General features: G+C 39.1%; 1 protein-coding gene across 9 annotated transcripts in view; it reads right to left on the bottom strand.

Annotated features, from left to right (window-relative positions):
• Positions 1-14,809, bottom strand: part of ppfia2 (PTPRF interacting protein alpha 2) — a 183,474-nt gene that overhangs the window by 96,859 nt on the left and 71,806 nt on the right. The window contains exon 1 of one of the 9 annotated variants that reach the window (XM_086269669.1): positions 10,922-11,432. The exons of the other annotated variants lie outside the window; for them this stretch is intronic. Coding sequence (XP_086125795.1) covers positions 10,922-11,068 — 147 coding nt within the window. The 5' untranslated portion in view covers positions 11,069-11,432. Of the gene's footprint in view, positions 1-10,921; positions 11,433-14,809 lie in introns of those variants that run through there. 9 annotated transcript variants of the gene reach the window in all.

Genomic DNA, 14,809 nt, shown 5'->3' on the forward strand with positions numbered 1-14,809 from the left:
GTTCTTATTCAAAAAATCTCTTGTTTTATAAAGAATAGAAATAGACTTGGATAATTTTCGTTTCACATGTTCTATGTGGGGCTTCCAACAAACTTTATCATCAATAATTACTCCTAAAAATTGTCTAATATACTCTTTCAATTTCAACATTATTTAAATTCAATTTTACTTTAATATTACTTTTACTACCTCCAAATAACATAAATTTTGTTTTACTTTCATTCAATGATAGTTTATTAAATACAAACCATCTATTTAACTTCATGAGCTCTGTTTCCACTGTTTTCAGTAATTTCTTTATGTCTTATAATTAATATAGTTACTGAGTTTCTATGTTTCACTGGGTCATTTGTTTAGTCTAACAACAATACACCTGACCAGTACTGATCTATGGAGATCCAGCACCTGAGAAACACTGGCCTAGATATTAGTTTTTGCAAACAAGTTGGTGTCTTTCATGCAAACTACCGGTGATTGTGGCAATCTAGTTGTGACCAAAGCTAGTAACCAACACTACAGGGCTTGTACTTTATTCAACGCTATTGGCAAAGAAATTATTCAAACTTTACTGCTTTACTCAAGCAGGCAGTTTTCTCTGTGTAAACAAACTCGACAGTGTAAGTGGAGGAACATTATTTTATCATTAAAAATAAAAATGTATTATGTACAAGTTCAGGGTGCAACAGAAGCCCATGGCTGATGCACACAAATTACAAAACTTAGATTTTCTGTAAGCATCAGCACTATGATAACCTAAAGCAGGTGGCAGCCTTTTCTGTAATTACAGACCTCTTAATTGCTGCCCATGCCTTCAGTTTGCTTAGTGCTCCAAATACACGTCTCATATATTGCCCACTTACAGCTGGAGAGTTGGCCTGGAGATAAGGGAGCAAGTTAGATGACAGCTCTGACAAATATGCTGACGACGTCGCTTTTACCAGGGCGAGCCAAGGATGTGCCCCTGTTTTTATGTGCATTATGGAACAGGGGCTGCAAGTGCGTATGGGAAGAAGAGAGGAGGATTAAAATATGGATGAAAAAAAAAAAACTACTGGATATCAGGCAATTTGGATGGAAATGACACATTCATCAATGGCTGAATGAGCATGTAGTGAAGTGGTGTTTCTCTTACTCCTTTAAAAATAAAAAAATCCCACTTAAAAAGTATTCAGATATTTTAATCCCTTCACATACTCAGTACATACTTAAAAGTTCCATTTCTTATTTATTTATTTATTTATTTTAACTTTATCTGTCTTATTACACTAAAAGTGAATCAAAATTTCTTTGGTCCACCTCCGGGACCATCTTTAAAGTGGACAAAACTATTTTTTCAGGTTTTCTGCCATATATATCCTGTTACAGTCTTTGGCTATATTTTATTTTAGCAACCAACGTCTTTTAAAATCCAAATCCCTCTAGTAGAGCCCAAGAGTAGTAATAAGGAGATGGAAATGAATATAATAAGTTCACTTTAACACTTAAAAATCTGCAGGAGGCCCATAAATTCAAAATTCAAATTCAAATTTTATTTGTCACGTACACAGTCATACACAGTACGATATGTAGTGAAATGCTTGGACAACTGCTCGTGACCTAAAGAAAACAAAAAAGGAAAAGGCTATGAATAAGATAGGAAATAAATATGAAAAATTAAAAAGGGTAAATTTAACTAGGAAGGAATAAAATATAAATTAAGGTTAAAAATGAAATAACTGTACAACACAAATTAGAATGAAGGGTAAATTTAACTGGGAAGAATAAGATAAAATATATAAATTAAAGTTGAAAATAAAATAACTGTACAACAAAATACACAATATAGAACTATATAAGAATGTATGAAGAAATATAAATATAAGTAAATATATACACAATAACAGCAGCTGTACAAGTATTAACCGGAAATGAAGAATATAGTGACCAGTGTTGTGCAAAAACAAAGTCCAGAAAGTCCAGTGTGTGTGTAAGAACCATATGTGTGGGTCAGTACTGTGTGGTGGTGTGATTGAGAGACCGTATCGCCTGCGGGAAGAAGCTCCTCCTCAGTCTCTCTGTGTTGGTCTTCAGGGAGCGGAATCGCTTTCCTGACCTCAACAGAGAGAACAGTCTGTTGTTGGGATGGCTGAGGTCCTTCACGATCTTCCTGGCCTTGGTCCAGCACCGCCTGCTGTAGATTGAGTGCAGGTCAGGGAGCTCGGAGCGGATGGTGCGCTCAGCTGACCGCACAACCCTCTGTAGAGCTCGTTTGTCCTGCATGGTGCTGTTCCTGAACCAGGTTAAGATGTTTCCCGTCAGGATGCTCTCTATGGTGCACGAGTAAAAGTTCCTGAGCACCTTGGAGGGCAGTTGGAAGTCTCTCAAGCGTCTGAGGTGGTAGAGACGCTGTCGGGCCTTTTTCACCACGGTGTTGATGTGACAGGACCATGACAGGTCCTGCGTGATGTGAACTCCGAGGTATTTGAAGCTGTCCACTCTCTCCACTGGGCACTCGTTGATGACGGGGGTCTGGTAGTTCCTCTCCTAGTTTTTTTATATATACTTTTTCTCCATAGAAAAAGTATATATATCAGTCCTGCTTTGATTCAAGCCTAGTAAATAAACGCACGGCTTTATATTCTGTCAAGAAACCCACAGGAAATGTCACCTTTCAAGTCCACAGTGCTGGATAAATGAGATCAAACTGCTGCACAGAGCTAGGCAAATAGTTGCACCATAATTGCGTCAATGAAGAGTGAGGTTATTGCCATGCTAGAGTCTATTGAAGTGAAGTGAGTGGCTTGGCCTGAGTGTGCTCCCAACTGCACTTTAAAATCTCTGTGGGATCTATTATGGATCTGCGTGCATGTGTGTGAAAGTCTGTGAAGGTACTAGCTCTGTAATGCATCAAATACGCTTTACTGTTCAACACGTGTAGCCGACGATACGGCAGAAGATTAAAGGATGATGTGCAATAAAGAGAGAAAGACATCACAGCATCGCATTAAAGGATAAATGATACTGGAAATATTATACATAGGCCATTTTGTTACAGACTAAACATCCCATTAAGGGACTAACCAGTGATTAAGCCCATCATTCCATTCATCACTGCTTTAAAATCCCTTTCCCCAATTGTTTGTATTGAAAGGAAAAAAATTCAGGACATGGACAAAACAAAACATTAAATCATTTCCTAAAGCATTACTCAGATAATTAACAGGTTTTAAGAGGCTTTTTTTTGGGTATCTTATGCAAATCAATATAGCACATGACAAAGAAACAACCATTTGAATATGTTGGTAGTTTTTTTTTAAATAAGAAAATTAGAAACTAGTTTAAATGTTATCATGTTTCTTTTACCAGTTACCATTTATGAAATACGGTAATAATCCAAATGAACAAATATATAATTGGTTATTTTTAAAATATTACAATTTTGTCATACAGGATTTTTGTGTGACCAAAAATAACACAAATGTAAGAATACAACAGCAAGTTTGGGTATCTTAAGAATGGCCTTTTCACAGACCTTCTCCCAGGAATCTTAAATCCCCAGACCCATTTTAGTCTTTAGTGCTTCCCCCAAGCAGCCATGTCAGCAAAATCCATAAATCAGATGGCAGGTGTTAGGTCGAACATTGCTCTGTTTTACTCATTTTTAAATGCCACTGGAAAAATTTACTACACTGGAAAGAAAATATTTTATGAAGACAAGTTTTAGGCAAGTTTTTTTCTGCATAACTGTTAGATTGGCTAAAGTAAAGTCTCAGTACTAGTTAGTTTGGGCTAAAAATATTATTATTAAATAATATATTTAATTTATATTTAAATACATACTTGTATTTAAATATAAAACTCAATTTTCACATTTGGATAATCTTTTTCCTTTAAATATAAATATATACCATCTCAGAGCATCTGAGCCCATGACATCTCTCTCCCTCTCAGTGGTCATCACGCTTCACCTCATTGTTGCTAATGAGCGATTTTATCATCTGGAATCAGCACTTTCCAGAACAAGCCCTAGTACCTAGCAAAAATCTATGGACACTTCTGCTGTGTAATTTCGCTCTTGTGCCCATTGTTATTCCACTGTTCTTGCTGTCTGGGAAGAACAGGTGCTGTGGAACTAGAATAAAAATAATAGACATTGTTTCGCTCTCAGTGATCACTTAACATGCAAATACATTCAAAAATTCACAGCACATATATTATCTTCAACTTATATGCATGGTGATTTGGCAGAAAATGCTGCATTTAGTGATTTGTTTCCCCCTATTTAAATAAGCGCTTTGCAAAACATCTAATTGAATTTCGGCTGTAACTGGGAGTGAGGCACACCTCCCTCTGCATCAGCGCAGCCCGTAGAGTTTGTGCATTTCGCAGAACTGATTCGTTGCTTGTATATTTATCTTATGCATAGGGTTTTTGTCAGATAACCCTGCAGCTATAACATCTCTGTTAAGACTGAGGCTAAAATTGCCCGCTACAATCTTTCTACGTTCGCCGTAGAAAGATTGCTGAAATTGGCTATTTGGTTTTTTTTATCTTGACACTACAATTTCCGGAATAACTACACTGTCAACAACAAGGTGGAGGATGAATGTTTATTTGCATACTGGCACATGAATACAATCTTTTTCTCCTGTCTCTTGTATGCACACACAAGCACACACCCTGGTATACAGGGACCTCTTGCTTTCGAAAGCATACTCATCCTTTTAATCGGTCTGGAATCCATCAAAGTGGGTCAAACTCCCTTCCCCATCTGCCCGGGCCAGATTTTAAATGCACGAGGGCTGATTAAAAAAAGACCAAGAAAATAGGGCAAACGCCTACAACACACAAACACATACGCATGCACACGTATACGTATCACTTGGGAGACCAGCGGCGGGAATGGGATACCAAAGGGAGGAGCGTGCTTGTGATTGTGTGTTGGTAAGGATATTGAGGGCATTTGTAAGCAGTTACTATGTGCAGTGTAACAAATGAAAGGTCAAGATTTGAGTCTGTCGGCCGTGTGTTAATTTGTCATTTTTGTGCTAATCAATCCATCAACGCTGAATAACACGACGCAGAGAGGGTGGAGCACACAGAAAGGGGAGGGGGAGTGTGTGGCAGGGTGCTGGGTAAGACAGCTGTGATGATAAGCTCGCTTCCACAGCTGGGTGTTGTTACTGTGTGAGCGCATTTGTACTTGTGTACGCGTGTCTGCTGTACGCCTGACTGACAAGACTGTGTAGTTCACATGCATTGGTGGAGTCTGTTTCTTCGCAGTCTTGCGTGTATTAATGTATGACTACATCTGCACACATGGTGAAAATTCAGCTCAAAACAAAAACTGACAGAAACAGCTGCAGAAATGTTCCGGATAATCAGGCAAGCACAGTTCTCAAAGCTTCAGCTTCTCCCTCGGGATCAACCTGCAGGACTGTCCAGGTGTCATATGACGTGTAGCGTCTCCACATCTGCACTGGTGAACGTGCAGCAGTCATAAGACGGGATGGGGTTCTGTATTTAACCTGTCATCGCGGTGCACGGACGGGGATCCCCAAGATTACGTTTTGACATTTCCATATTACCCTGAAATATGTTATTCAATTATAAACGTTAGAAACATGAAAAGATTTTTTTCAGTCTAAAAATGTAAATGTTCAATTAAATGTATTTAATTGAACAACCGAGAGCCAAGAAAACTGCAATGATCATTTTGTTATCCACTATACTGACTACATTTTTCTTTATATTATTTTATAAATGAAGGTCACAAACAAACTTCTTTACTGGCAACTACAGGACATGTCAGCAGCACTCAGTTTGTGCTATGGTAGATTGCGTGCACAGGAGATAAACTGGAAGTTGAGCCATTGGCATCCTGAGCAACGAGGAATAAGTGTTTACTTGTCACTCAAACTGCTGTCTGGTGTCTCGCTATGAGTCATCCCATCTTGAGGCTCTTTCTGTACTCCTTGAGCCTGTTTGGGCTGGAGAGAGTGCTCGCTTGAGAATGCACATTAGTTAGCACTGATTAACGCATCTGAAGATGTGAAATGGAACAAGAGGCACTGTGTCATGTCTGCATTCAGCTTTAGTAGTAGAGAAAAGAATTTTTATCAGGACATCAGTACAAACATCCCTCCTTGGCGTTAAGCACCATAATGAGAAGAAGCACTTTTTAATCAGCGTATACAGCCACGTTGCATCTTTTCTGTCAAGCCCTGAACGTGAACCCTCAGTCAGACAGTCGGAAGTGGAAACCAGTAGCAGCACAGCTCTAGCAGTTTAATTAAGTGAGGTTGGCCTAGGCTGTGGCTCTGCTTACAAACAAAGCACAGGCGACAGATGCTTATAGGCAAACCCAAACAGAAGCTTTTTAGCCAAATTCCCCCTGTGGCCATGCTGCTATAAACCTCCCAAATGCCAGCTCGCTGCAGAAGAGAGGATTATTTTGAAGGAGACCAGTGAGTAGCAGCTCATTTTCTTCCTCTCTTCTTTAACAGCAACCGAATATTTTAGAAAAACAAACAAACAAACAAAAAGGGGGTCGGTGAAACATATCTGACAATCTGTTCAAAATTTCACTGCCAATTTTGCTTAAGCCCTGATTAGACTAAGAAGTCAGTGTTACTTCCTTCTTGTTATCCATTTTATAATAGTTTATCCTACACTAGGAGCTTCTTTCTGCAATGTTGCTAGAGGTGTAAAGCTGCAGAGGCCATATGGAAGACAATGCACTCTAGACTGTGGGGGAAAGGGAGGCTTTTAAGCAAAGACACTCCAGCTGTAGCTACTAATCACACGAAACGCTAATTTGAAAACCAAGGACAAATCCCGGGGAACAATTATGTATAATTTATTAGATAGCTCAGCCCTGACAAACTGTTTGGCGGGGTATTGTAGAGTAGCAACAACCAAATATTAAATACAAGGACACAGACAAATCAACTAATAATAATGAAGGATTGAGCTAAATTTGACATGACTGTAAAGTGACACTTGCACAAAATTGGAAATATTAGGAGATTATAATTGTTTAATCTAGACTTAATATTCTTTTTTTTTTTTATTATCTGCCATATGTATACTGTTACAATAGTAGATCCTCATGTAAAGAAGTTTAAAATACTATGAGTGATCCCTGTGAGCCCGAAGCTCAGGATTTAAAATGCCATTGCCATTTTTGTCTACTTTTGGATCTTTATGATGTCAGTAAGAAAGGATTTCCTTATATGGTGTAAAGACAGATGAACTAAAACAGCTTTTGTATGAACTGATCGGCTGCACCAAGGTAGGAGATAAATAAAGATTTAACCATGAATCCAGCAAAATGATCCCAGTAGAGTGTGGAAACACAAATATGTAAGTAGAAGTGAGAATATTAGCCCTCCCTTTAAACTTTTACACTCTGTAAGATTATTTCACAAAGGTTTAAAATCTGCAAGTGCTTTCCCCTCTCCAGAGAAACCGCCCAGGGACAAGAACCATTGTGTGTATTGTTTGTCTAACCAGCTCTTAGTAGTACAACTCTTTAAAAGTGTTACATGATGATACTACAAGAGCACTTCCTGCAGAATTTCTGCCACTTGAAAGAGAATCACGACTAAAAATCTGCAGCAAACTAAGTAATAATGCCCAAAGGGTTCGGAGCACTGCCAGCAAGTCTTCCCCTCATGGGAGGGTTTCCATAAATATGAACACTCCAGCACAGCAAACAGTCAAAAGGCAGAGAGAGGTAGTTGCGTCACTCCTCTGTGTCACCTTGTCGCACAGTAGAAGTAACACGTCAAAAGAGGTTATTTTACACCACAAGCTCAACATGCATTTTAGTCACACTTGAAACCAAAGGATAACAGCCTGCTGGTCAATCCACAATCTGATATAGCTGTATTGGAGTGATACCTACAACATAATGATGATGCTCCAGACCATCACTGCAACCAGTTATGTTAATGCCATATCATGGCTTTGTGGTTTGGGGGAATACACATATTTCAGGGCTTTCTGGTAGAAAGTCTTTTTAGCGGTGGACAGCATTGTGAAAGGATCTATGCAACTCAACCCAAGATATTTTATCTAATCGTTACAGCGACCTGTCCAGGATGTACCCTGCCTCTCGCCCTATGACAGCTGGGATAGGCTCCAGCGCCCCCCGCGACCCTGAAAAGGATAAGCGGAAGCGAATGAATGAATGAATGGTTACAGCGTACAGATAAGAAATTTAACTTGAACTTCTAACTTAAGCATTTTTCCTCCTGCATCCCCATATGGAAAAGATATATATAAATCTTAGTAAGTTTGTATCTGTCTTGTGTGAAACTTGTATGAAAAGCATACAAGGGTGAAAACAGATATAAGATCCCTTGAAAAATTATATAATGAAACTTGTATGTTTTGGATACTTACTAAAACAATATATGAAAGTAATGAGAAAGTGGCCACTTTCATGAGTAAATCATATAAGTTTTTACTATTTCTTTTCCATATGGGTGTGCATACAGGTCCACATCCAGTCATGTTTATGGTTGTGAAACACTGAATGATCTTTATGGACTGTAAAATCTAATTAGTTCCCAGAACATAAAAAAAAGTATGCAAACTCGTCTCAAAAAAAAAAAAAAAAATTCTTCATTTCTCTAATATCAACGAGAAGTTGATGGTGCAGATTCTTGTTCCCCTGCACTGAATGATCACAATGATCCCTTAAAATGTACCACTTTAAAACTGCCATTAGTTTTTAACCAAATCTTAGCAAAACTGATGGCTGTTTACGGAGCCCCGCAAGGGACATGGGAGAGAAAAAAAAATGAAGATGAACTTTTGCGAAAAGTAACTCGGGATCTTGCAAAGGTTAATCGTTTTTTTTTTTTTTCCTCCCATGTCCCTTGCGGGGCTCCGTTGCTGTCACATGCAAATCCGTACAAAAGACTGCTACAAAAATAACTTTGTTAGTACTGTATTCTTGAAATTTTAACTTTAAAGCTGAAAAGAAATGTCTTTTTGCAGGGGACTTTCATGAAATAGGCATGTTAAAATTATCAGACTGGCAGTGTTTGTGGACTGTTTCGCACAGAACCACCATGCCTGAACATAACCTCCTGAAGTAATTAGCATAGCTGTAGACTTTTCATCTTGTTTTTAGTGCATCACATTTGAATTCTAGGCCAACTGGAATGCTATAAGCCAAGGTTAACCACAAAACTGCAGGTGAGAAAAGATGCTCCTTCATTCTACCCGATGTCTTATGTTAATGTGCCACCTCTGCTTGCTTTTGTGCCTGGCAGTGCATACTAAAGAAACTGAATAACTTCATCACCCTGATGGAGCGGCTGAAGCTGATTTATAATTGCAAACTAGGAAGGGCAATCTGATGAAATGAATATCATTAGTAGATGGTAAACAATTTGACAGGAAATGTTTTAAGTGTTTAAATGACTGTACTGAGAAAGCACTGGTATGGATCAGTGCAGTGACATTATATCACCCCAAGAGTGGAAGAAAAAGACTTGTGAGCAGCCCAATAGTGGCGTGTCCTTCGATTAATTTATACGGGGACTTCCTGGGACTATAATCTGTAATCTATGGTCCTTTTGATTTTGCAGTATCAGAGGAGCTTCTTCCAACAGGTATGAGCCCTCCAGGGAGCCTTTCTTCACTAATGATTTGACATGAAAAGGCAAAGCTGAGGTTATGACAAACACAGAAGGGGAAAATCTTCAAATGGTAAAGTCACAGTGGCTCAGTAGTTAGAGGGCATATGAATAAGATATCCGAGGAAATGATTTAAGAGGCAGAGATAATGACGCTCTGCTTGCTTACCATAAAAACAAAGTGATCTAAAATTTCACAACAAGAGTAAAGCAACACAAGAGCAAAGGGATGAGACAGTCTGGTCTCTTGCCAGCCCAGATTGCGATTTGATTGATGGGCTTATGAGGCAGGTGTATTTCTAAATGTATATGTCGTCCAAAACTGAGCTCCCCTCAGCACTTCTTCTCACTTGAAACGCAACCCGCAAACCACTTTCCACACTTACGAAACCATGCTGACTGCACCTGGCTGCAAAAATTTCCAATCATCATCACCTTTTCCTCCCCTTTTATGCTACAAAGACAACCAGCAGGCGCTCAAAGACTGATATGAAAAAGGATACAGTCTCACTCACTTCCCTTCTTCCTTCCACCCACAATAAAACAGAAAGTACTGGCTTGGTTACAGGAGTAACACGCACTCGATCAATATCCACCAACACTGCTTCCTTGCATGCACGCATGGGCTCTGTGCAGAGCTGAATTATGCAGGGGGTGGTGGTGTATGTGTGTGTGTGTGTGTGTGTGTGTGTGTGTGTGTGTGTGTGTGTGGGGGGGGGGGGGGCACAATAATCAATGTAGGGCACTGTGCACATATGTCCCTATTTCTCTTCAAACCAAACGTGGGCGGATCATGAATCATTAAAAATCATTATACAGATTTATATGAACTCTGAATTGCAGTTTCACACAATCCAACTGTCAGATGATTTATTCATCAAGAGAAAGTGTGAAGATGTTTTGCACTATTCTCCTTTAAGATCTTAGACAAGTTATTGCCAAATTATTCTTTGGTAAATTCGAGTATAGAGAATTTTGGCCAAGATCTCTCAAAATCCAAAACAAATCCAAAACACAGCACTTTGCAATGTAAGCACACAATACAAAGTCGTGGAAAACAAAGGGTTGAGTTTACCGAGGGGATTCTGAGGGGCTCTGCACGCAGATAGGAAACACCCAACATCCACTGTTCCGCAGAAAATCAGTCTACAATTTACCATAATAAAAGCCACAAGGCACTCAAAACAAGGAAAAAAAATACTGTCAACACAAATAGACAAAAACAAGCAGCTGATATTTCAGTAAACAAAACAAGCAAAAGGTGGACTGAAGACGAGCAGTTAACTTGCCTGGAACGTGTAAAACCTCGTCCCGTTCGGTGGATGCACCTTGGGGGAGTTGGTCCCCGTACTCATGTCTGAGAAAATCATAATCCCTTTGATGGGCAAACAATCCACAGCTGATTCTTTAATTAAAAAATATTTAACTAAGCTCATATGCGTCACAGAGACTGTAAAACGATCCGAGGCGAGGACTCGGATCAGCCCCTGACCCGGCTCTGCGCTCCCGGCATCAGAAGGTGGAGCGCTCCGGTACGACGCGTAACGCTCCGGGGAGAAGGACAACCGGGACAATTAAAGTGAAAACGAGTCAGCTCTCTTCACTGGTCTTCTTGCACGTCCCCACTCGCATGCGGTATATTAGTCTGTATCCTTTAGCGATCTGAACTGAGAGTAAACCCCGGCAGCTCCATAGTCTCTCCACGCCCGCCGCAAGCAGCTCTGCTGGCGGCTCAGATGGGTCGCTCTGTGCACGGATTACTGCCTCCCTCCTCCTCTGGCTTCAACAATAATCAGTCAGAGCATCACAGCGAGGCTCAGCCAACAACATACCGGGTGCCTAAATTGGCAGCAGAGACACACGTTCGCTCTGTTTGTACACTGTAAAAATGGCCTTTTGTTACAGTCATTTCAACTTATTTTCATTTCTTTTTTCCTTTTTTAAGGCGGATAAAACAAAATGGGACAAGAATGTGTAGACTATTGTGTTTTCTTGTACTAATTTAAAAGATAAATTAAAAGAAAAAAACATGTAAATAAATATTTCCAGCGAATACATTTTTAAATGACAGTTTTTTTAAAAGCTGTTTTAGAAAAAAAACCCTCAATGCTTGCTTTGTGGTAGTACCGTTTACTTGCGCAATTTCTAAAAAGTAGAGTAAACTCTTACTAGGTTGTCAACGCCTTTTTTTGGAGTGTACTGTAGCTCCGTATTGATTGGAGGAGCAGAAGGATGCTTAAATTACTCAAATGAGGCAATCGTTTTCTGTGTGACAACAGGAGAAGCTATCACTGTCTAAAACATGCTGTCTGGATGGCGTGCTGTGCTCACTCAGTGGGAGAAAGATGGCCGTTTCAGGTGAATAATGGCTTAAGCGTTTAAGACAACTTCAATCTGCAGGGTGTTGCAACGATGTTGTTTAGTATCAAAGACACCAGCAGACAAAAATATGTTTCGTGCACTGGTCATTTTTAGATTATTTTTCTTAGATAATAAGATTAATTTCAGAGTAATGGTCAAAATAAACATGCACAGTAGGTTTTTATTGAACTACTACTCCATTGGATATTTATGAGAGGATACCCCATTTACATCAGAAATACTAAAAAGTAATTATCAACTGGGAAAGTATCAGTTACTTACAGTAAACTTTATGTATTTAATTTAGGCTTTTAATGCTTTTCTTAAAATGATATTTTACTATGTACTGTTGAGCCAGAAGTCTTCACCTAAAGGAGGGGTGAGGAACTCCATGCCTTGAGGTGCAGGTTTTAGATCTCACCCAGGGTCAACACACCTGAATCAAATGATTAGTTCATTTCCAGGCCTTTGGAGAACTTCAAGACATGTTGAGGAGGTAATTTAGCCATTTAAATCAGCTGTGCTGGATCAAGGACATCTAAAACCTGCAGAACACCGGCCCTTGGTCATGTATCATTCAGAGGCAGATAAACAAATTTCTATAAACATGGAAAATTTGGTTGTTTTTTTGTCTTATGTGACGTTTAACTCCAATGTGCCAACAAAACGGCCTCAGTATAGGCTTCTATACTGAGATTTCTTTGTACTTAAAAAAAAAGAAGCATATTTATGCATAAACATTCAGGAAACTTTGGGATTGATGGCATCCTTTAGTTACACATTTTACCCTCTTTGACTGTATTGTCTTCCTATAAGCCTGCTGTGCTATTAGTGTCATTCACATGATGGATTAGACATAGAAGTCTTTCACCTTCGCCTTAAATGTGCCGTTCTCGTTAGTTTTTTCCCCCTGTTCAGCATTCAGTTGATACATTTCACTTTAAACACTAAATTGTCTGAACTAAACAAATGTACAAGTGCACCTCATTATTGCCATTTACATTTTTAAGCAGATACACAATGACTCTTAGCCTTTTTTTCTCAGGTCTCTATCAATTATCGGGTTGTTTCAGAAACAATTCCACACTTTTACCATCTCTTTCTTTAGAAATGCTAATGCAGATGCAATGTTTCTATGGAAAAAAGGACTCATTCATTCTTTTATCACATGAAAAAAAAAAAAAGAGAGACGCATTTCTGCTCTAACAAACTTCCAACCAGGGGTGACATGTATCCAGTTTTCATTCAATTTTCTCTCATCAAGTGACCTTTTCATGAGATGAATCCACTTTATTGAATGGTTTAATTCAATTCACTGTCCGGGCTCCTTTATTTCTTTTCATGGAACTACATGCCAGCATTCAAGTTAACATTTTGTATCTCAGACTATCATAATTGGATCCACAAGAATAGTGTTAAGCTGTTATTGAGATAGCAAATCTAGTTTAGTCAGTACAGGAAATACCCAAGCAGTTCATGGTGTGTTCCACAGTTCGGTGAGCTCCGTGAAGCTGAGTGGGATGAACTCACTGGTGTCCTCACACCCGACAGAGGGATTTGGTTCTGGGAGACATCAAAGTATTTGCTCTTGACATAGCAGGTTAACAGCATTTCCAGCAGTGGAGCAGCAGATCTCATTTAGCAGACTGAGCTGAGTCTGCACCCCTGAACTGCTTCTCAAAACTCACCCTCAGCACTGTAGCACAATACCACATATTCACTGTGAGCTTGACTTTACATTTGAAATCATAACGTAAGATTAGACGCTTTTAGAATATAATCAAGATGGAGACATTTTAAAAGAGACACACATTATTAGCTGTGTGGTGTCAGTATACCTTCTGACTTCTTATTATAGTAAAGACACAGGTAAATGTATTTATTTATTTTTTGGCTTACTGTATCGATAACAATCAATTAAATCAATAACCCCCATCTGCTTGAGTCTGCATGCCAAATATCCTTGGAAAAGATGCTAACTCCAAATTGCTCTCCAATGCATCCAATGGAGTATGAATGTGAATGACTGTGAATGCTAGATAGAAAAAACTTACATAGAAAGAGCATAGAAAAAAGTGCTTGTATTGATGTGTGAATAAGGAGTTGAAGTTGCTTAATTTTTAGCCAGCAATGAAGGCATTTAAGATGTTGACGTGCAAGAGTGCTGTTATAAACTCCTACTGCATAGTAGGATTGTGGACATGCAGCACCTTTGCCATCACGGGTTACTAAGCCCTCCTGCACATTAGTCACATAAAAAGACCTGTCAGTGTGCTGCAGTCCACTGGACTCTGACGTCATTGTACAGATGTGTGGTGGGCATGGCTTAGCGCTTCCTAGTGCTGATTGGATGGAGCCTCTCAATCCTCTCTGTGTTTTCTCCAGCTCTGATCAGCACTGTTCTTTGTCTTTCAGCATTTCCAAAGCTGCCAAAGCATTGCACCTGGGAAATTATATTTGAGACAAAAGGGTGGTTCTGTTAATATTAGAGTTAATTTACAAAAATCTATCAAGATAGGGTTTTAGATAAAAAAATCTGATTCAAAACTTATTTTTAGAGCGACATTTTTTTTTTATTTTTTATTTTTTTTTTACACAGGATCCCCACAGAGGAAACCTCAAAGACACAAACACCCTGTTCATTAAATCCACACCTGAGTGAGTATGTGGGTTTATAGTCAAGTGCCTGCATGCTTTCAAGCATTCCTGTATATCTTCTCTAATGCATGCATCCCCATTTCCATCTAAATCCCTTAAGAAGAAAAACACACAGCCTCATGTCATCAAAGAGCTCAAACAAATTGATTTTTGGTTTG

The sequence above is a fragment of the Aulonocara sp. 'chitande type north' Nkhata Bay genome, linkage group LG17 (genome assembly GCF_057382095.1).
Source record: "Aulonocara sp. 'chitande type north' Nkhata Bay isolate Kocher_YH1m ecotype deep benthic linkage group LG17, A_spYH_male_GT1.1, whole genome shotgun sequence".
Taxonomy (NCBI): domain Eukaryota; kingdom Metazoa; phylum Chordata; class Actinopteri; order Cichliformes; family Cichlidae; genus Aulonocara; species Aulonocara sp. 'chitande type north' Nkhata Bay.